This window comes from Maylandia zebra, linkage group LG23 (genome assembly GCF_041146795.1).
Source record: "Maylandia zebra isolate NMK-2024a linkage group LG23, Mzebra_GT3a, whole genome shotgun sequence".
Taxonomy (NCBI): Eukaryota; Metazoa; Chordata; class Actinopteri; order Cichliformes; family Cichlidae; genus Maylandia; species Maylandia zebra.
Window position 1 is genome coordinate 24197354 of NC_135188.1, and position 22468 is coordinate 24219821.

Genomic DNA, 22468 nt, shown 5'->3' on the forward strand with positions numbered 1-22468 from the left:
GTATTTCCAGTGCTGGAGTGTTAGTGATTAAACACAATGGGCCACATACAGCTTTCCTCTGTGCGGCTGTGGTTACGCCTGACATTTCAATGAGATTTGTAGGTCCTTTTAGAAAGATGCCGGAGAAAAGTGCCTGAAAATATCTTTGGCCCTTAAATTCATCTTGTTTTTTGTGACTATTCTTATACGATTGAAAATTCAGGTGTAACCCCTGCCGATGGCTGTGTGTCATCTCTCACTCAGCTTCATCTGTCAGCTCAGTGCTATTTGTTAAATGTCCTGGATGGTGATGTTGCTTCATGCAATTTCTATGTCTAACCTTTATTGTGCAAACAAGCAAGTCTATAACGAGAACTCTTCTTCAAACGGCTTTTGTTATACCTCTTCCCTTGTGGTCCTCACGGTGTCCTTCAGGACCTCACGGTTTCCAGGAGCGTCTCGCAGCCAGCCAGGAGGCCATGAAGAACAAGAATGTAGTGAATCTGGGCGCCATCCGACAGGGTATGAAACGCTTCCAGTTTCTCCTGAACTGCTGCGAGCCAGGAACCATACCAGATGCCTCCATCCTCGCCGCTGCTCTGGACCTCGTGCGTTTCACTTTGGAGAAAATAATGAAAGAGTAAAGATGTCGCTGTTAGCTTTCAAAGGCTATCACCTATTTATTTCTCTGTTCTTCTAGGAAGCCCCAGTTGTGGCCAGGGCCTCCCTTTTCTTGGAATGCGCCAGATTTGTCCACCGGTGTAATCGTGGCAACTGGCCCGAATGGATGAAGGGCCACCACGTAAACATCACCAAGAGAGGGCTGTCCAGGGGCCGATCGCCTATTGTGGGCAATAAAAGAAACCAGAAGCTCCAGTGGAACGCTGCCAAGCATTTCTGCCAGTGGGGAGACGTGAGTTAAATGTGTCGAAGATTGTTTATGGTTACAGTTTATAAAAAGGCTTCATTAACTGTAAACGTGTTAAATCTGCTCAGGCGATTGGCACGAGGCTCAGCGAACTCTGCCACTCGGACAGTGAGAGCCCCGCCAACATCCTGGGTTATATTTACGATGAAGAGACCAAACGCAGGATGAGGAAAGAAGACGAGGAAGAAGACTATTTAGATGACAGTGAGTCAAAACAGTGTCTGTTACTTGTTTTTCTTCTATTTACAGGTTTCCACTCGGCCAGATCGTCTCTATCGTACTGTGCAGATATAACACAGATGTAGCGTCTCATGAGACGTGGTGACCCAAAAAGGCCTTGCTGCTGTTTTAGCTTGTCTGAGTGGTGTCAGCTACTGCATGGCAGAAATCACATTGCTGAGGCCTGCAAACCAATGCAGTCCTCCAAATAAGAAGCACATAAAAACTCAAACCATTACTCTCATTCATTTGTTTTCTCATGACTTGAATTCTACATTTTCATCCGTTTCCCTATGTAAGGGATTGGACAATAGGATGTTAAATAAATTAGGTTTTTTTAATGATAACTTGTATCATCATTAAAAATATTTACCTCATAATGGTCCATTTGCAGCTTTAGATCATCAGGTGCACCTTATTGTGCATTTGTGTGGTGTTGAATTAATCAGAAGAAGACGATTTCGCATGAACGTCCACTCAAATTGGAAAATAAAAAGTCTGCACTTGCCAAGCTGTTGATGTCACACTTAAAAACATGCTGCATGAAAGTAATAAGATCACAGTATTGTGCGTTTTATTGTGTGTACTTTGAAAAAAAAAATCTTAAATTAAAATTTAGTTTCTACAACTTTTAGGTTGTCAGAACAAAAAAGATGTTCTAGCCACATTTAGATATTTTATCTTATCTGTTCTGACTCCAAAGACACGGTCAATCCTACAAAATGTGGCTGCCCCTTCGCACTGAAGATGGCCGCTTGCCAGCTGTTGTTGGAGATCACCACTTTCCTGCGAGAGACCTTCCCCTGCTTACCACGACCGCGCACCGAACCGCTTGTGGTCAGTAGTGAAATCAAAATCCAAAAAGGTAAATCTGATGTGAATAGCGATGAGAATTTGATTTCTACTTATTTTGTCTGCAGGATCTGGACAGCTGCCGCCTGCGTCTGGACCCAGAGCTCGGCCGCCATCGCTACGAGAGGAAGATCAGCTTTGCGGGCATCCTCGACGACGAAGACGGGCACGATTCCCTCAACAGCAGCAGCCACACTCTGAAGTCTGACACCACCTGTGATGATAAGAAGACCCAGGAGGCTCAGGGTGAGACTCGGTGTCATCCAGATTGGTTAATGCAGCTGATTACCGCTCCGTATTTACTCACTGCTCATTGTTGATTGTAGACAATCTCTCCCCACTCCCCTGCTCTCCAGCACCAGTGCGGAAGATTCGTATCGGAGGCTCGCGCCTGCTTCAGATCAAAGGAGCCCGCAGTTTTCGTGTGAAGAAGGTTGGCTCGCTGTCTTCGATACGCAGAGCGGGGAGTCTGAAGAGCACCAAGCTGTCTCGGCAGGACTCTGAGTCTGAGAACGAAGAAGGCCTGCTGTCACAAACGCAGAGCAGGGACACAGTTACTGACATCGGTATGATGTAACTGAAACTCCTGGAAAGAACATAATTTTATTTATTATTGTGTAATATTCAAAGGAAATGACAGTACACTGTAAAAAATAAAAACTGTAAAACACAGTTACAGGTTTTTCATGTTATTTTACATCAGACCTGCCAATTAACAGTCTATTTTTTCTCATATCATTGGTATTTCATGTACTTTAAAATAACAGGAAAATTCTGTAAAATATATAGGGAAAAATGTGTTAAGTTAAAGACTTATTTACAGTGTATGTTAACATTAGTTTACTTTTGCAGTATTGTTTTTGCCAGATCCTGTTAGAGAGTGAAAAGAACACTATAAGTATTCTGCACAGGGAAAAGAAACTGTTCTCCATCGTGAAATAAGTGGACAATTATCAGCGTCCTGTATGGGGTTGTTTGTTCTTGTTTAACATTGCAGGCAGTCCCTTCAGCACCAGTGAACCCAGCATCGAGCCAGAAGGTCAGAGCTCAGGAGGGACGGAGGACAACTACCACCGCAACATGTCCTGGCTTCACGTAAGTCTGTCGGTACATGCGGGGAGGAAAGCTGTGTGTACTTTCCCGCATACTGACCTCCTCTCTGCTCTCTCTCGGCACAGATTATGATCCTACTGTGCAACCAGCAGAGTTTCATCTGTACCCACATAGACTTCTGCCACCCACGCTGCTACCAACACCACAGCCGCTCCTGCGCCCGTCTGGTCCGTGCCATCAAGCTCGTGTACGGGGAGACGGTGGACAGCCTGAGGGAGGACAGCGCCTCCTCTGGTAACATCGGAGGACGTGTGAAGAAAAACAAAGAGGTGGAATTGACAGGCTGTTTTTCTGGATGAATAACCTAAATATGTGTGTTTTGTTAGTTTTTTTAAATCTTCGCCACTTTCTAAAGTACTATTTCCCATCAGTGTTCAGACAAGTCTTGTCTGAGGACCCCGTCCATGAAGAGAAGACCCACTGACTCCAACACAGAAGGGAAGAAGGATACAGGCATGCTCAAGTACATCCGCAATCAGGTGAATTTCTGTTTTTCTTGTTATTTTTATAATTATTACATCCTACCTGATGTGCACCACATTCTCAGACTGGAATCAGAGCTGCCCGTGCTGTCAATAAAGGAGACCGCACCCCAGCTTTAAGCTTTAACCAGCATTGAGATTAATGAATTTTAAAAAGAAAAAACAGTTGTGCAGAAAGAAGCTACTCATACAGACAATCATTTTTGGATCAGGCTGCAAGTGTGGTTGATCATGCAAAGTTGTTTATTTAACATGGGAGTCTGGCCATTAGAGGAACGTCTGCCTGTCTGGCCTAGAGATTTCTATTAATGATTTTACAAAGGTGTAATATCTGTTCAAGCAACTGCTTTCTAAAGCAAATATCACATCAGCCAATCATATGGCAGCAATTCAAATCATTTAGTTCTGTAGTTGTGGTGAAGACAACCTACTGAAGTTAAAACAAAGCATCAGAGTTGAGGTGAAAAGTGATTTAAGTGACTTTGAATGTGACACAGTGGTTGGTCTGAGTATTTCGGAAACTGCTGCCAAAATACATTTTGCAGAATTGTAAAATATACTACAAGTGGCACAGAAATTGCCTGCGAGCTATACAGAAGCACCAGCAGAAGACCACACCGGGTGCCATTCCTGTGAAATAAGAACAGGAAAACCGAGGCTATAATTCATAAAAGCTACCAAGATTTGGGCAATAGAAGACTGGAAAAAATGTTGACAGGTCCAGTGAGTCTTGATTTTTCATGCAACGTTCAGATGGTAGGATCAGAACATGGCAAAAACAGCATGATGGCTAAACTGTTGTTTTAACAGTTTATCAGAGGTTTAACAGATGTTATGTGTCAAAATCTGTGAGAAATGCTTCCAGCATGAACTACTGATGCAGTTCTGAAAGCAAAAAATGGGTCCAAAAAAAGGAAATAAAAGTTTTCTAATTGTGTTGTAGCTCTGAAAAGGACTGCTTGCACCTTTTTCAGTTTGTATACACTGTGGGTGATGTTAAGTCAAAGATAAAGTGTCTTATTACTACCTTAGCAAAGAGATTATAGATCATTTTGCATCTTTGCACTTTCATCTTAAATGTTTGTTTTCTCATAGGTGATGAGTTTGTCACCAGCTCCTCTTTCACTGCTGATCAAAGCAGCTCCTATCTTGACTGACGACATGTACGGAGACATCCAGCCCGCAGCCTGGGAACTCCTACTCAGTGTGGATGAACATATGGCAGCCGCTGCTGGTGAGCTCATCACTGAGCTGTGGTGGTCCCCTCTTAGGTCGCTGTGCCCTTCAAGGTTCACGAACGCTTTTTGCCCTCAACCATGTTTCACCTTTTTCTTTCCTGCCCTTTTTATCTGCCCCCTTCCAGCTGCCTTGTTTCTCCTGTGCGCCGTAAAGGTCCCTGATGCAGTGACCGAAATGATGATGGCAGAGTTCCAGCACCCTGAGGCCTGCCAGCGCATTAACTCCATCCTGAAGTTTTACACTCTGTGGCGTTTTCGCTACCAAGTGTGGCCTCGCATGGAGGAAGGAGCCCAGCAGATCTTTAAGGTAGTTCAGTTGAGTTCAGTTTTATTTATAAAGCACCAAATCACTAAAACCTCAAGACCCTTTATATTTTTAAGGTAATATCCCAATCAACCAATGTCCAAGAAGATCTCCCTTTAAAGAGGAAAAAACCTCCAGCCGAGCCAGGCTCAGGGAGAGGACCGTCTTCTGTGACTGGTTGGGGGTGAGGGGACAAAGACAGGATAAAAGACATGATGTGAAAGAAAGACAGAGATTATAGTATATATAAGAGAAATGTGCTCTCTCATTCTAGTCCCTGTCAGTACTGTTGCTGCAATGTTTTAGATATACTGAAGACTTTTCAGGGAGTTTTTAGGACATCCTGTTTATAATGAATTACAGTAGTCCAAGTTTTTCAGCATCACCGTGAGACAGGATGTTAAGATGATGTGCAAATATAAGAAAGCAGTCATGTGTGTTTATTTAAAATGTGCACTGAAGAACATATCCACATATCCATATAAACAACTCCAAGGTAAAGCCACGGTAAAGCCATCCAGAGTAAACATTTGGTTAGATACCACATTTCTAATATTTTCAGGGCTGAGTACAGTAACCTCCGTTTTAGCTAACTTTAGAAGCAGAGGATTAAAAGTCTTTAAGACATTCTCGTAGTTTAGCTAACTATGGATGTGTTATCTGGATTCATTGATAGGAAGTTTGGTGTCATCTGCATAGCAATGAAAATGTATGTTATGCCTTCTGATGATACTCCCTAAGGGAAGCATGTATACTGTAAACAGAAGTGGTCCTAGCACAGAACCCTGTGGAACCCCATACTTAACCTTAATGTGACGAGGACTCTCCATTTACATGAACAAATTGGAATAGATTGTTTGCATTTTTAGCGTCCCCAAAAGAGAGAGCGCAGAAGGGCATTCGCTGTGTTTACTAAATTTGGTGTACTTCTCTTTCAGATCCCTCCACCCAGCATTAACTTCACTCTCCCTTCTCCAATACTGGGCATGCCCTGTGTCCCCATATTTGACCCTCCCTGGGTGCCCCAGAACACTGGCAGCGTCCAGGATCCAATCAACGAAGACCAGTCTGTAAGTTTGAGCCCTATTCTAAAAGGCACAAATCTACTTGTATTACTATCAGAAACAGCTTTTAGAGTTTATCTTTTTAATTAAAGTGACAGAGAAGGTTTTTTAAACACCACTGGAGTTCAGTGAGAGAGTTTTCCTAAGCTTGTGAACCCTGTAAAAATAGGCCAGTTTATAATTTAACTATTTTTTTAATCCCACTTAACTCCACAATCCACCAAAAAACAAAAGACGATATGCACACTCTTACTGCTTTGAATATTACATTTGTTATTGCTGCAAGTTTAATGTGGAAAACTGCACCAAGAAATCTGCAAATATAAGAAAAATGTGTGAACACAGATTTCTTGGTGCCTCCTTTTAATTTCTTGTCTTTTTTAAATATTTTTTTTCATAAAGCATGAATAGAAATATGAGATTTTAATGAGCGAGCACATGTTCTATAATTTAATCGACTGTCTTTGTTTTTAGTACCCCACATTAATTCAGTCAGTCCATGCCATAGTAAGTTGGTATTTCTGTCCGGGTGTTTGTGCTGCTGATGCATCTTGTTACCTCAGACCATTAAAGACAGAAGGGGAAGCGACCTTTTAGGTTTTTCATCACGGACCAGAAGCTGGGGGGCGGTTTCATGGGTCATCTTGGATAGTTGCATCTTGATCAGGGACACACACAATCCACATATTTAAAAAGAGTCTTCCGGCACATGCTTTGATTGTTAAGGAGAAAATAACAGCATGCATCGGGCATACAGACATGTTGTGTGTGTCGTGCTGTTGATGCATGGTCATTGGATGAGAATGACTTTGCTGTGTTTGTTTTTCATATCATGGCTGTTTTAGATTTGTTTGTGCGAATGCTGTGAGGCAATTACTGTGCACAAGATACAGTAAATTCTCCATCTTCCAGTCTGAACACATTTATTGTTTATCGTGATTGAAATTGCTCCTATTCTATACGTCTACACTGCAGCGTGCTTCATAATGCTCAGGACGGCATTTTAGAGCATGAGATCGGTGTGCTGGAGGAGAGTTACTGTATTAATGTGTTGTCCAGTTGCTCCTCAGAAGCCTATTGTAGCTGTGCACACACATTCCTGAAAGATTTAAAGTGCTAATTTGTGCATTCCCCCCGCCCCCTGCCCCCGATTCTGAACCTCCTACAATTTCTACACCCGCTGCTCTACCTCTGTGCTATTTGATCCTCGCCCCCTCCTTTTTAGAAATCCTTCTCTGCGCGGGCGGTGTCGCGCTCCCACCAGCGAGCCGAGCACATCCTCAAGAACCTGCAGCAGGAGGAGGAGAAGCGGCGTCTGGGCCGCGAGGCCAGCATCATCACAGCCATCCCTGTGGCTCAGGAGGCCTGCTACGAACCCACATGCAGCCCTCCACCCGAGCAAGAGGAGGAAGGTGGGGCCGCCAGGCGTATGAGCACTTGTGTTTTATACAAGAAAAACCTCAAGAGGTGGAAAACAGCGAGCACAGAAGTTCCTCCAGTGGCCAAATGAGAGTTATTTCAAAACAGAGTCGACCCTCTTGTGTTAACAGCATTAAAAAGCTTTCTGCAGACTGGTGCAAAAACTGTGTTAGCCTTTTGGATTGATTATCCCTTTTCTCCATCTTAAAAACTGGTTGGCAATGTGACGTCATGTGCACATTACTCAAGAAATGCAAAGAAATGTGAAATCGAATTCAAAGAAGGTGCTGCACCTAAAACCTCCTTGTGAATGCTTTGGTTGCCACAGTTGCCTGTAGTTTTTGATGTTTCTCTGCAAGTACTTGTTAACTACTAGCTGAGCAGTAGTACAACGAATGACGAATGAATAAAGTTTGCCTTCAAAGTAAAAGCTGTACCTCAGTACTACAACCAACATGTTTTAAAGGGCACAACTTTTGCTTTGAAGGCGAACAGCCTCCATTCCAGGTTTCATTGGACTTTTCAGTTTTACTACAGCTCAGAAAGCACAGTCTATAAAAGATTGTTATTCTGCAGCAATATGTTAGCGACCATATTAATCACAAGGAAGTCTTTGTATTTCGGTTTGCAACTGCGTATTTTTTCCTAGCAACCAGTGGTTGCCAGTGGGGTTGCTCTCTGGTAAGTAGGCCTGTGTGACTCAAGGTTAAGCAATTGTTTTCCCAGCATTTTCTGGTTGGAGACCAACCTCTAGATCATGTGTCTGCAAAACCCACGTCACCGCTATCACTGACTGGCGGCCTTCAGACAGAATGCAGGTTTAAGGCACTTCTGCACTGGTGTTATTGTTCTGACCCAGAAGCTGAGTTGATGATTTGTACTGTCTATGGTTAACTGACAGGTGTCCAATATAGGTAGATGGCAGCTGCTAGGTCTCGTCCACTACTTCAAGCCATTAGACTAAACCTCTTTATGATTTGTGTGCTTTCAGTGCCTTTTAGAGCATTTTTAATGGATTATCTGAGTAATACTTCAGCTTTCTACAGACCATCCTGATGGTTTGTGCTTCAGTTTTGATGAGTGAAATACTGAGTTGACATAGTGCACCCATACAGTTTAGGGATGCAGCTGATAAGTTAGCACTCCAAGAAAAACAATATGGCTATAACACACTAACATTTAAGCTCCAAAACCAGTGGGTAATGTAATGATGGCCACATCCACGTTTTCCACCTTTTATACAGCCGTAATAGTTTTGAAAGCCAGAAGTGACCATATTTACGGTAGATGAAAGGGGGAGTGCTAACATGAGCACGCTTGGTTACTAAGCTACATTCGTAAAGATGATTCGTAAAGTCAAAACTGTGTTTTTACGAAGGGTAAAACTATTCTCAGAGCCCAAAAGCATTTTTTGCACAATACTGTAAACATGCTTTTTAATGCTTTAAGTATGTAAAGTGTAGATGTTAAACATGGGTGCTTATAGTGGTTGACTCACACTTGGACTCAGCCTCATGTGCTCATTAGAGGAACTGCAGACTTTGGCACTTGCTTGCTGGATTCATATTTCAGCCCTGCAGGTTGCCACATTAGCACACAGTGTTTTGACTCTGCATAGCTCTTTACCCTGATAGCATGTTGTTTTTTCCCCCTGTACCTCTACTGGTTATGTTTGGCATTGATCCCGCCAGCAGAAGAAGTGGTGAACCTGGCATCACGACGTCTGTCTGTCAGCCCATCCTGCGCCTCCAGCAACTCCCACAGGAACTACTCTTTCCGCCGGGGCTCTGTATGGTCTGTCCGCTCGCTGGCCAGTGCTGAAGGTAGAAAAATGTCAGAAACAAATGAATTTAAACTTTTTATATAAAACTTGCTCTTTACAAATTCTTTTTTTTTGCCAGATGAAGAAAACACAACAGAACACACACCCACTCACCACATGCTACAGCCGCCTCAAGCTGTCTTCCCAGCATGCATCTGTGCTGCCGTCCTACCAATAGTGCACCTCATGGAAGACGGCGAAGTTAGAGAGGATGGCGTGGCTGGTAGCTGTCACTACACAAAAAAATGAATTTGCATCAAAACTTTTGTGATTTTTTTTTTTTGGTTATTTATGCAAAAATGTTTCCTCAGTGAGTGCTGTTGCCCAGCAAATCCTCTGGAACTGCCTCATTGAAGATCCAGCTCTCGTTCTCCGCCACTTCCTGGAAAAGCTGACAGTTAGCAACAGACAGGTAGGCAAACACCTGCGGACAGATGTGGGAAAAAGACTCACAATGAGTTTTTTATTGTTTGTCCATTTGTTTGGTTTTTGCACCAGGACGAGCTGATGTACATGCTTAGGAAGCTCCTGCTCAACATTGGAGATCTGCCAGCCCAGACCTCTCACATCCTTTTTAACTACCTGGTGGGTCACCAGCTACCTTCACCTGTACCTTTATATTTGTCATCAGTTCTGTTTATTCTCCTCATCATCATTTCTCCTCCTTTAAGGTGGGCCTGATCATGTATTTTGTGCGGACTCCCTGTGAATGGGGCATGGACGCCATCTCGGCCACGCTGACCTTCCTCTGGGAGGTGGTCGGCTACGTGGAGGGGCTCTTCTTTAAAGACCTGAAGCAGACCATGAAGAAAGAGCAGTGTGAGGTCAAACTGCTGGTCACAGCATCGATGCCAGGTGAGTGCTAAATACTGCAGACATAAGTAATGCTTGTATTGTAAAACCATTCTCCACCAGAATCCACCAGTTAGCTCTGACGCTCCAGTTTGTGGAGCACTTTATAAACGATGACTTTGTGGTGCAGAGGGTGTTTGATGCACAGGTGCCACCTCTGTATTTGATCTTTGTTTAGACCGTCCACCGATCTGGCAAAACAGACCAAGGTAGGACCGATAGACCAGCTGAGATACCCACAATGTCTGATCAGCACCGTGTTATTTAATATTAAGTTGCATTTTTACTGGGGTGGCCACATAGTGAAGTGGGTTCTTGGCAAATGAGAGGCTGCAGGTTCAGCACCAGCCGGAGACACCAATTCACTTTGAGGTTGTATTTGGCAAAAAATCTGCAAAAACAAAACATGGAGAGTTACCCGCTGTGGTGATGCCCCCACTGATAAGGGAACAGCCAAATGTAGCAAGGTGTAGTTTAACCCCGGTAATATCAGGATGTGTCTTTCTTTTCCCAAGCACACCCAACCATTTTACAAGACAACAGGTTACTAAACACACATCACAACCATGTTTTTTTTAACAAAAGGGACATTATGAACCCTGATATCCATCATTAGATTCCTTTTTTCTCACTTCTAGTCTGAAGTGGTTCATTCACTGAGATAAGGTAGTCAACTTGAGCATTTCCACAGCTATATACCAACAGCATTTCTAAATCAAAACAAAGATAAAAGGTAAAAGTATAAAAAGCATTGTTTCCTAAGACAAAAAGCAAACTTCTGTTTCTGGTCTCTAGCTTTATTCAAACAAGTCTCATACTGACAGAGAAAGACCCTTATGGTCACTCTTTTTGTTGTTGTTTTAATTTTAATGTTCAATAACAGAAATCGATTGAGGGCGATTGTGGCTCAAGAGTTGGGAGTTCGCCTTGTAATCGGAAGGTTGCCGGTTCGAGCCCTGGCTTGGACAGTCTCGGTCGTTGTGTCCTTGGGCAAGACACTTCACCCGTTGCCTACTGGTGGTGGTCAGAGGGCCCGGTGGCGCCAGTGTCTGGCAGCCTCGCCTCTGTTAGTGCGCCCCAGGGTGGTTGTGGCTACAATGTAGCTTGCCATCACCAGTGTGTGAATGGGTGAAAAAAAAAAGGGGTGGCACGGTGGTTAGCACTGTTGCCGCACAGCAAGAAGGTCCTGAGTTCAATCCCACCATCAGGCCGGGGTCTTTCTGTGTGGAGTTTGCATGTTCTCCCCGTGTTTGTGTGGGTTCTCTCCGGGTACTCCGGCTTCCTCCCACCGTCCAAAGACATGCAACTTGTGGGGATAGGTTAATTGGATAATCCAAATTGCCACTAGGTGTGAATGTGCGAGTGAATGTGAGTGCGAATGGTTGTCTGTCCCTGTGTGTTGGCCCTGCGACAGACTGGCGACCTGTCCAGGGTATACCCCGCCTCTCGCCCTATGATAGCTGGGATAGGCTCCAGCTCCCCCCGCGACCCTGAAAAGGATAAGCGGAAGTGAATGGATGGATGGAATAACAGAAATCAACAATATGTCACAAAATGTAAATATTTTCATGCATTTTGTTGCTGCAGGAACCAAAACGCTGGTGGTGCACGGGCAGAATGAATGTGACATCCCAACCCAGCTACCAGTCCACGAAGACACTCAGTTTGAAGCCCTGCTAAAGGTAAAAACTCTCATCTCAGTCAATCACACACACAGTGAGGCAAGACCGAGGAGGCTTATCACTGTAATTAAATTCAAATCATGCTGGGCGAGCGTGTGCTAAATGCATAAAATTTAAAATTGTAATTCAGCGTGAGTAAACTAATCAGCCATCTCCTTTTTCTCCAACCAGGAGTGTCTGGAATTTTTCAACATTCCCGAGGCCAGATCGGCACACTACTTCCTCATGGATAAACGATGGAACCTCATCCATTATTCAAAGGTGGGAACTTTATTTTGAGGGGGTTTTTTGTTCACTGAAAAAAGCAACAACTATTTAAAAGCACTAAATTATCTGAAGTCAAGACCTATTTTCATTAATCATCAATAATAGTTCATATGTATGTTAGTGTTGGTCGGTCTTGCTCTGTGCAGATTAGAAAGGTCAGACCAGTGCTTTTGAGTCACATCTGTTCCACTGTACCTCTGGCATTGAATTTAATTTTAAACATAGAGATATTTAGTGTAATTATTTTTCTCTCTATCCTTCAGACATATGTTAGAGACATCTACCCGTTCCGAAGGTCAGTCTCTCCTCAGCTCAACCTGGTCCACATGTTGCCTGAGAAAGGACAGGAGCTCATCCAGAAACAGGTAAGGCTGGAAATGTGAAAATTAAATCAGCCCCTAAACAGCGTCCTGCAACAGGAAAATCATAGTCTGAATTTTTGTTTTCAGGTGTTTTCCCGTAAACTAGAAGAAGTCGGTCGAGTCCTCTTCCTCATCTCCCTCACACAACACATGCCAGCTGTGCACAAGCAGTCCCACGTCTCCCTGCTGCAGGAGGACCTGCTTCGCCTGCCCTCCTTCCCCCGCACCGCCATCGATGCAGAGTTCTCCCTCTTTAATGAGCCTCAAGGTGAGAAAAAGACTAACAGCTTAATAAACTTGAGTATAGCTCCTACTGTTTATTTTAGGATAATGAATCCTGCTTTGCTCCGCCTTCCAGGAAAAGAGCTGTTTGGCTTGGACACTCTCCACAAGGTGTTGTGGATCAAACTGTTGGAGGAAATGTTTCTGGGCATGCCCAGTGAGTACCCGTGGGGCGATGAGATGATGCTGTTCCTTAACGTCTTCAACGGGGCCCTTCTGCTGCACCCCGAGGACAGCTCCCTGCTGAGGCAGTACACGGCGACCGCCATCAACACCGCCGTTCACTTTAACCATCTGTTCTCCCTGAGCGGGTACCAGTGGATGCTGCCAACCATGCTGCAGGTATGCTTACCTGTGCACACTTAACTGAGCCTAGACAGTGAGTGGAGGAAGAGCAGTTGGCTCTGAATTCCAGTTTCGCAGTAATTTACATTTCCCATCCCCTCTCCCTGTTCTGCTGTGACAGGTCTATGCAGACTACGAGAGCAACCCTCTTCTGAGGCAGGGCATTGAGTTTTGCTGCCGGCAGTTTTACATCCTCCATCGAAAACCCTTTATCCTGCAGCTGTTTGCCAGCGTTGCTCCGCTGCTCGAGTTCACAGTAAGACTTTCGGACTCATTCAAATGAATCTGCAGTCGGTCAGCACCACTGCAAGTTCTTCGTCTCCTTTGATGCATTTCTCTCTTCTTATCCATCTCAGACCAGCACCAGTACCGGTCTTTCTAAAGGAGTTTCGGCCCAGTGTCTGTTCGACCTGCTGGTCTCTCTAGAAGGTGAAACCCAGGATGCCCTGGATGCTCTGGAGCTGGTCAAAGCTGAGAAGCCTCTACGCTCTCTGGGTAAACTGTCAATTTTACTGGCTCCAGACAAAGCTGCCGTAGGTATCAACATATGGATTTAGTCGGAGAGTAGAGACTTGGTAAAGAAGTCCAGAAACTCAGACTGATGCCCAAATTCATTAAACCTCTTATATCAAATAAGTCTGTAAAGGAAGCCTCATAAATTCAACTGTTAGTCTAACATTACTGTTGGACTAGTTTGACTGTACTCTGTATATGTCACAGATTTCTGTTATGGTAATGAGGACCTGACCTTTTCTATCAGCGAGGCCATCAAGCTGTGCGTCACTGTGGTTGCATATGCCCCCGAATCCTTCAGGAGGTATCAATAAAAACATCGAGGCGTCTTTCTCTGTCAGTTGCTTTCTGTCCTCATACTATCCATGCTTCCCTCTCCAGTCTCCAGATGCTGATGGTGCTGGAGGCCTTGGTTCCCTGCTACCTCCAGAAACTGAAGAGCAACACAGTTACGATGGAGTCTGCTTCGGCTGCCAGAGATGAGATTGCGGCCATCGCTGCCCTAGCTACGTCTCTGCAGGCCCTGCTCTACAGCTCTGAAACCCTCACAAGGTTTGTCTCTTACCAATGCAGACACAACTGAGTCTAGATTTGCTTTTAGCTCCTCTTAGTTGTTGTCATCTGATCGTCCACAGGCCCATGACGGCTCCCCAGATATCTCGCTGTGATCAGGGCCACAAGGGCGGCACTACGGCTAACCACGCCATGTCCGGAGGGGTCAACACCAGGTCAGAACTTTAACTCTCACCTGTCTCAGAATAGATGACTATAGTGCAGTTTTGGAGTTTGAAAACCAAGACTGAGGAGATCTTTGTATTGTCAGGGACAATCTTCACCTGCTGGAGGAGGGCCAGGGCATGCCAAGGGAGGAGCTGGACGAGCGCATTGCCAGGGAGGAGTTCCGCCGTCCACGGGAGTCCCTGTTGAACATCTGCACCGAGTTTTACAAACACTGTGGGCCACGGCTCAAAATCCTACAGAACGTTGCAGGCGAGCCGCGGGTCACAGCTCTGGAGCTACTGGACATCAAGTCCCACATGAGGTGTGCGATGAAATAGCAGCTGATTTTAGTTAGTGTGTAAATTTGTCAAATTATTTAGTTTTCTTACCCATTGAGATTCAAGTGCATAACCCTAACTACAGTGGCTGCTATAGGACAAACATGTTTCAGTCAGCCAAGAGAGATGAAATACAAACAGTTCAGTATCTGTGTTTCCACTAATGTTTGGATCAAATTCAAATCCACCCTGGAATTTTTCCCTGTCACTCCACTGTTTACCTCAGCTGTCAATGCAGACTGAGAAGCATCCAGCTTCATTTACTCTGAAGGAGGCTGTAAAACTTTGTGAAGGGAGTCCAAAATGAGTCGATGAGTCAGTGAAGCTCACTTCTGACCAGCAGTACTGAGGTGACTTGTTAAGGATATGCTAAACTGTTATCCTCTATCAGTGAAACTTTCTTTGACGTGTATCTAACACTGTTGGTTGAAATGTATTAGATAAACTCTCATTCAGTGTGAGAATGTAATCAAACTATTTGTCAGAGGGAACATGGGATTTTCAGCCTAAGGGTTAGGGGTTAGGGTTTCAGCTTGAGGTGAGGAGAAAGAAGATGAGATTTTATTCAGATGACTGTGACATTATTGTCTCGTTGCTTCATGCTTTTATTACATTATTGATATGAGACTGCTTCAGCTCGCTGGAAGATGTAATTACAAACTATTCTAGATATATTTAGGAGTACAGAATGCTTTTTGGTGAAAAACATAAAAATTACTAACTGTAACTTGAAGTATTTGCTGGGCATCAGCAGATTTAGTCAGAAAGTTATGACTCATTAATTCTCACCACCTACATTCTTTCACACATCCAGCACTTGATGGATAACACACAGGCTTTACTTTGTTGTGTTTAAATTACAAAATGCTTTTAGCATTTCTTATGAGTCTTATTCTGAGATTAAAGTAAGAATTCTGAGGAAAAATTATTCTGATGAAAAAGTCAGAATTCTGAGGTTAAAGGCAGAATTCTGAGAAAAGTCAGAATTCTGAGGGGAAAAAGTCAGATTTCTGAGGTAAAAGTCAGAATTAAAGTGAGATTAAAGTCAGAATTCTGAGGTTAAAGTCAGAATTAAAGTGAGATTAAAGTCAGAATTCCGAGGTTCAAGTCAGAATTCCGAGGTTCAAGTCAGAATTCCGAGGTTCAAGTCAGAATTAAAGTGAGATTAAAGTCAGAATTCTGAGGTTAAAGTCAGAATTTTGAGAAAAGTCAGAATTCTGAGAAAAAAGTCAGATTTCTGAGGTTAAAGTCAGGATTAAACTGAGATTAAAGTCAGAATTCCGACGTTAAAGTCAGAATTCTGAGGTTAAAGTCAGAATTCTGAGGTTAAAGTCAGAATTCCGAGGTTAAAGTCAGAGTTAAAGTGAGATTAAAGTCAGAATTCCGAGGTTAAAGTCAGAATTAAAGTGAGATTAAAGTCAGATTTCTGAGGTTAAAGTCAGAATTCTGATAAAAGCCAGAATTCTGAGAAAAGCCAGAATTCTGAGAAAAGTCAGAATTCTGAGGGGGGAAAAGTCAGATTTCTGAGGTTAAAGTCAGAATTCTGAGAAAAGTCAGAATTCTGAGAAAAAAGTCAGATTTCTGAGGTTAAAGTCAGGATTAAACTGAGGTTAAAGTCAGAATTCCGAGGTTAAAGTCAGAGTTAAAGTGAGATTAAAGTCAGAATTCCGAGGTTAAAGTCAGAATTAAAGTGAGATTAAAGTCAGATTTCTGAGGTTAAAGTCAGAATTCTGATAAAAGCCAGAATTCTGAGAAAAGCCAGAATTCTGAGAAAAGTCAGAATTCTGAGGGGGGAAAAGTCAGATTTCTGAGGTTAAAGTCAGAATTCTGAGAAAAGTCAGAATTCTGAGAAAAAAGTCAGATTTCTGAGGTTAAAGTCAGAATTAAAGTGAGGTTGAAGTCAGAATTCCAAGGTTAAAGTCAGAATTCTGAGAAAAGTCAGAATTCTGAGGGAAAAAAGTCAGATTTCTGAGGTTAAAGTCAGAATTAAAGTGAGATTAAAGTCAGAATTCCGAGGTTAAAGTCAGAATTAAAGTGAGATTAAAGTCAGAATTCTGAGGTTAAAGTCAGAATTAAAGTGAGATTAAAGTCAGAATTCTGAGGTTAAAGTCAGAATTAAAGTGAGATTAAAGTCAGAATTCTGAGGTTCAAGTCAGAATTCTGAGGTTAAAGTCAGAATTAAAGTGAGATCAAAGTCAGAATTCTGAGGTTAAAGTCAGATTTCTGAGGTTAAAGTCAGAATTAAAGTGAGGTTAAAGTCAGAATTCCGAGGTTAAAGTCAGAATTCTGAGAAAAAAAGTCAGAATTCCGAGGTTAAAGTCAGAATTAAAGTGAGATTAAAGTCAGAATTCTGAGGTTAAAGTCAGAATTAAAGTGAGATTAAAGTCAGAATTCCGAGGTTAAAGTCAGAATTAAAGTGAGATTAAAGTCAGATTTCTGAGGTTAAAGTCAGAATTCTGATAAAAGCCAGAATTCTGAGAAAAGCCAGAATTCTGAGAAAAGTCAGAATTCTGAGGGGGGAAAAGTCAGATTTCTGAGGTTAAAGTCAGAATTCTGAGAAAAGTCAGAATTCTGAGAAAAAAGTCAGATTTCTGAGGTTAAAGTCAGAATTAAAGTGAGGTTGAAGTCAGAATTCCAAGGTTAAAGTCAGAATTCTGAGAAAAGTCAGAATTCTGAGGGAAAAAAGTCAGATTTCTGAGGTTAAAGTCAGAATTAAAGTGAGATTAAAGTCAGAATTCCGAGGTTAAAGTCAGAATTAAAGTGAGATTAAAGTCAGAATTCTGAGGTTAAAGTCAGAATTAAAGTGAGATTAAAGTCAGAATTCTGAGGTTAAAGTCAGAATTCTGAGGTTAAAGTCAGAATTCTGAGGTTAAAGTCAGAATTCCGAGGTTAAAGTCAGAATTAAAGTGATATTAAAGTCAGAATTCTGATAAAAGTCAGAAATCTGAGGTTAAAGTCAGAATTCCGAGGTTAAAGTCAGAATTAAAGTGAGATTAAAGTCAGAATTCTGAGGTTAAAGTCAGAATTCTGAGAAAAAAGTCAGAATTCCGAGGTTAAAATCAGAATTAAAGTGATATTAAAGTCAGAATTCTGAGAAAAGTCAGAATTCTGAGAAAAAAGTCAGAATTCTGAGAAAAAAGTCAGAATTCCGAGGTTAAAGTCAGAATTCCGAGGTTAAAGTCAGAATTCCGAGGTTAAAGTCAGAATTAAAGTGAGATTAAAGTCAGAATTCTGAGGTTAAAGTCAGAATTCTGAGGTTAAAGTCAGAATTCAAGTGAGATTAAAGTCAGAATTCTGATAAAAGTCAGAAATCTGAGGTTAAAGTCAGAATTCCGAGGTTAAAGTCAGAATTAAAGTGAGATTAAAGTCAGAATTCTGAGGTTAAAGTCAGAATTCCGAGGTTAAAGTCAGAATTAAAGTGATATTAAAGTCAGAATTCTGAGAAAAAAGTCAGAATTCTGAGAAAAAAGTCAGATTTCTGAGGTTAAAGTCAGAATTCTGAGGTTAAAGTCAGAATTCTGAGGTTAAAGTCAGAATTCCGAGGTTAAAGTCAGAGTTAAAGTGAGATTAAAGTCAGAATTCTGAGGTTAAAGTCAGAATTAAAGTGAGATTAAAGTCAGAATTCTGAGGTTAAAGTCAGAATTAAAGTGAGATTAAAGTCAGAATTCTGAGAAAAGTCAGAAATCTGAGGTTAAAGTCAGAATTCCGAGGTTAAAGTCAGAATTAAAGTGAGATTAAAGTCAGAATTCTGAGGTTAAAGTCAGAATTCTGAGGTTAAAGTCAGAATTCAAGTGAGATTAAAGTCAGAATTCTGATAAAAGTCAGAAATCTGAGGTTAAAGTCAGAATTCCGAGGTTAAAGTCAGAATTAAAGTGAGATTAAAGTCAGAATTCTGAGGTTAAAGTCAGAATTCCGAGGTTAAAGTCAGAATTAAAGTGATATTAAAGTCAGAATTCTGAGAAAAAAGTCAGAATTCTGAGAAAAAAGTCAGATTTCTGAGGTTAAAGTCAGAATTCTGAGGTTAAAGTCAGAATTCTGAGGTTAAAGTCAGAATTCCGAGGTTAAAGTCAGAGTTAAAGTGAGATTAAAGTCAGAATTCTGAGGTTAAAGTCAGAATTAAAGTGAGATTAAAGTCAGAATTCTGAGAAAAGTCAGAAATCTGAGGTTAAAGTCAGAAATCTGAGGTTAAAGTCAGAATTAAAGTGAGATTAAAGTCAGAATTCTGAGGTTAAAGTCAGAATTCCGAGGTTAAAGTCAGAATTAAAGTGAGGTTAAAGTCAGAATTCTGAGGTTAAAGTCAGAATTCTGAGGTTAAAGTCAGAATTAAAGTGAGATTAAAGTCAGAATTCTGAGGTTAAAGTCAGAATTAAAGTGAGATTAAAGTCAGAATTCTGAGAAAAGTCAGAAATCTGAGGTTAAAGTCAGAATTCCGAGGTTAAAGTCAGAATTAAAGTGAGATTAAAGTCAGAATTCTGAGGTTAAAGTCAGAATTCCGAGGTTAAAGTCAGAATTAAAGTGAGGTTAAAGTCAGAATTCTGAGGTTAAAGTCAGAATTCTGAGGTTAAAGTCAGAATTAAAGTGAGATTAAAGTCAGAATTCCGAGGTTCAAGTCAGAATTAAAGTGAGATTAAAGTCAGAATTCTGAGGTTAAAGTCAGAATTCTGAGAAAAAAGTCAGAATTCCGAGGTTAAAATCAGAATTAAAGTGATATTAAAGTCAGAATTCTGAGGTTAAAGTCAGAATTCCGAGGTTAAAGTCAGAATTAAAGTGAGATTAAAGTCAGAATTCTGAGGTTAAAGTCAGAATTCCGAGGTTAAAGTCAGAATTAAAGTGAGGTTAAAGTCAGAATTCTGAGGTTAAAGTCAGAATTCTGAGGTTAAAGTCAGAATTAAAGTGAGATTAAAGTCAGAATTCCGAGGTTCAAGTCAGAATTAAAGTGAGATTAAAGTCAGAAATCTGAGGTTAAAGTCAGAATTCCGAGGTTAAAGTCAGAATTAAAGTGAGATTAAAGTCAGAATTCTGAGGTTAAAGTCAGAATTCCGAGGTTAAAGTCAGAATTAAAGTGAGGTTAAAGTCAGAATTCTGAGGTTAAAGTCAGAATTCTGAGGTTAAAGTCAGAATTAAAGTGAGATTAAAGTCAGAATTCCGAGGTTCAAGTCAGAATTAAAGTGAGATTAAAGTCAGAATTCTGAGGTTAAAGTCAGAATTCTGAGAAAAAAGTCAGAATTCCGAGGTTAAAATCAGAATTAAAGTGATATTAAAGTCAGAATTCTGAGAAAAGTCAGAATTCTGAGAAAAAAGTCAGAATTCTGAGAAAAAAGTCAGAATTCCGAGGTTAAAGTCAGAATTCCGAGGTTAAAGTCAGAATTCCGAGGTTAAAGTCAGAATTAAAGTGAGATTAAAGTCAGAATTCTGAGGTTAAAGTCAGAATTCTGAGGTTAAAGTCAGAATTCAAGTGAGATTAAAGTCAGAATTCTGATAAAAGTCAGAAATCTGAGGTTAAAGTCAGAATTCCGAGGTTAAAGTCAGAATTAAAGTGAGATTAAAGTCAGAATTCTGAGGTTAAAGTCAGAATTCCGAGGTTAAAGTCAGAATTAAAGTGATATTAAAGTCAGAATTCTGAGAAAAGTCAGAATTCTGAGAAAAAAGTCAGAATTCTGAGAAAAAAGTCAGAATTCTGAGAAAAAAGTCAGATTTCTGAGGTTAAAGTCAGAATTCTGAGGTTAAAGTCAGAATTCTGAGGTTAAAGTCAGAATTCCGAGGTTAAAGTCAGAGTTAAAGTGAGATTAAAGTCAGAATTCTGAGGTTAAAGTCAGAATTAAAGTGAGATTAAAGTCAGAATTCTGAGGTTAAAGTCAGAATTCAAGTGAGATTAAAGTCAGAATTCTGATAAAAGTCAGAAATCTGAGGTTAAAGTCAGAATTCCGAGGTTAAAGTCAGAATTAAAGTGAGATTAAAGTCAGAATTCTGAGGTTAAAGTCAGAATTCCGAGGTTAAAGTCAGAATTAAAGTGATATTAAAGTCAGAATTCTGAGAAAAAAGTCAGAATTCTGAGAAAAAAGTCAGATTTCTGAGGTTAAAGTCAGAATTCTGAGGTTAAAGTCAGAATTCTGAGGTTAAAGTCAGAATTCCGAGGTTAAAGTCAGAGTTAAAGTGAGATTAAAGTCAGAATTCTGAGGTTAAAATCAGAATTAAAGTGAGATTAAAGTCAGAATTCTGAGAAAAGTCAGAAATCTGAGGTTAAAGTCAGAATTCCGAGGTTAAAGTCAGAATTAAAGTGAGATTAAAGTCAGAATTCTGAGGTTAAAGTCAGAATTCCGAGGTTCAAGTCAGAATTAAAGTGAGATTAAAGTCAGAATTCTGAGGTTAAAGTCAGAATTCTGAGAAAAAAGTCAGAATTCCGAGGTTAAAATCAGAATTAAAGTGATATTAAAGTCAGAATTCTGAGAAAAGTCAGAATTCTGAGAAAAAAGTCAGAATTCTGAGAAAAAAGTCAGAATTCCGAGGTTAAAGTCAGAATTCCGAGGTTAAAGTCAGAATTAAAGTGAGATTAAAGTCAGAATTCTGAGGTTAAAGTCAGAATTCCGAGGTTAAAGTCAGAATTAAAGTGATATTAAAGTCAGAATTCTGAGAAAAGTCAGAATTCTGAGAAAAAAGTCAGAATTCTGAGAAAAAAGTCAGAATTCTGAGAAAAAAGTCAGATTTCTGAGGTTAAAGTCAGAATTCTGAGGTTAAAGTCAGAATTCTGAGGTTAAAGTCAGAATTCCGAGGTTAAAGTCAGAGTTAAAGTGAGATTAAAGTCAGAATTCTGAGGTTAAAGTCAGAATTCCGAGGTTAAAGTCAGAATTAAAGTGATATTAAAGTCAGAATTCTGAGAAAAGTCAGAATTCTGAGAAAAAAGTCAGAATTCTGAGAAAAAAGTCAGAATTCTGAGAAAAAAGTCAGATTTCTGAGGTTAAAGTCAGAATTCTGAGGTTAAAGTCAGAATTCCAAGGTTAAAGTCAGAATTCTGAGAAAAGTCAGAATTCTGAGGGAAAAAAGTCAGAATTCTGAGGTTAAAGTCAGAATTCTGAGGTTAAAGTCAGAAATCTGAGGTTAAAGTCAGAATTAAAGTGAGATTAAAGTCAGAATTCCGAGGTTAAAGTCAGAATTCCGAGGTTAAAGTCAGAATTAAAGTGAGATTAAAGTCAGAATTCTGAGGTTAAAGTCAGAATTCTGAGGTTAAAGTCAGAATTCAAGTGAGATTAAAGTCAGAATTCCGAGGTTCAAGTCAGAATTAAAGTGAGATTAAAGTCAGAATTCTGAGGTTCAAGTCAGAATTAAAGTGAGATTAAAGTCAGAATTCTGAGGTTAAAGTCAGAATTCTGAGGTTAAAGTCAGATTTCTGAGGTTAAAGTCAGGATTAAACTGAGATTAAAGTCAGAATTCCGAGGTTCAAGTCAGAATTAAAGTGAGATTAAAGTCAGAATTCTGAGGTTAAAGTCAGAATTCTGAGGTTAAAGTCAGATTTCTGAGGTTAAAGTCAGGATTAAACTGAGATTAAAGTCAGAATTCTGAGGTTAAAGTCAGAATTCTGAGGTTAAAGTCAGAATTCTGAGGTTAAAGTCAGAATTCCGAGGTTAAAGTCAGAGTTAAAGTGAGATTAAAGTCAGAATTCCGAGGTTAAAGTCAGAATTAAAGTGAGATT

At 40.8% G+C, this 22468-nt stretch overlaps 1 protein-coding gene across 5 annotated transcripts in view; it reads left to right on the top strand.

The window, feature by feature from the left end:
* unc80 (unc-80 homolog (C. elegans)) overlaps nucleotides 1-22468 on the top strand; it is an 84145-nt gene that overhangs the window by 42165 nt on the left and 19512 nt on the right. The window contains exons 24-53 of one of the 5 annotated variants that reach the window (XM_076880221.1): nucleotides 415-587; nucleotides 680-892; nucleotides 976-1111; nucleotides 1830-1963; nucleotides 2047-2224; nucleotides 2305-2544; nucleotides 2976-3073; nucleotides 3157-3360; nucleotides 3463-3570; nucleotides 4669-4807; nucleotides 4937-5118; nucleotides 6054-6185; nucleotides 6654-6686; nucleotides 7405-7591; nucleotides 9290-9421; nucleotides 9500-9643; nucleotides 9732-9832; nucleotides 9919-10005; nucleotides 10092-10275; nucleotides 11860-11954; nucleotides 12126-12215; nucleotides 12485-12586; nucleotides 12671-12851; nucleotides 12942-13207; nucleotides 13332-13466; nucleotides 13567-13705; nucleotides 13931-14027; nucleotides 14105-14275; nucleotides 14359-14451; nucleotides 14547-14765. In XM_076880221.1, the coding sequence (XP_076736336.1) occupies nucleotides 415-587; nucleotides 680-892; nucleotides 976-1111; nucleotides 1830-1963; nucleotides 2047-2224; nucleotides 2305-2544; nucleotides 2976-3073; nucleotides 3157-3360; nucleotides 3463-3570; nucleotides 4669-4807; nucleotides 4937-5118; nucleotides 6054-6185; nucleotides 6654-6686; nucleotides 7405-7591; nucleotides 9290-9421; nucleotides 9500-9643; nucleotides 9732-9832; nucleotides 9919-10005; nucleotides 10092-10275; nucleotides 11860-11954; nucleotides 12126-12215; nucleotides 12485-12586; nucleotides 12671-12851; nucleotides 12942-13207; nucleotides 13332-13466; nucleotides 13567-13705; nucleotides 13931-14027; nucleotides 14105-14275; nucleotides 14359-14451; nucleotides 14547-14765 (4393 nt within the window). The remainder of the gene's footprint in view (nucleotides 1-414; nucleotides 588-679; nucleotides 893-975; nucleotides 1112-1829; nucleotides 1964-2046; nucleotides 2225-2304; nucleotides 2545-2975; nucleotides 3074-3156; nucleotides 3361-3462; nucleotides 3571-4668; nucleotides 4808-4936; nucleotides 5119-6053; nucleotides 6186-6653; nucleotides 6687-7404; nucleotides 7592-9289; nucleotides 9422-9499; nucleotides 9644-9731; nucleotides 9833-9918; nucleotides 10006-10091; nucleotides 10276-11859; nucleotides 11955-12125; nucleotides 12216-12484; nucleotides 12587-12670; nucleotides 12852-12941; nucleotides 13208-13331; nucleotides 13467-13566; nucleotides 13706-13930; nucleotides 14028-14104; nucleotides 14276-14358; nucleotides 14452-14546; nucleotides 14766-22468) is intronic. The other 4 variants (XM_012922262.5, XM_076880223.1, XM_076880222.1 and 1 more) reach the window with 4 other exon arrangements.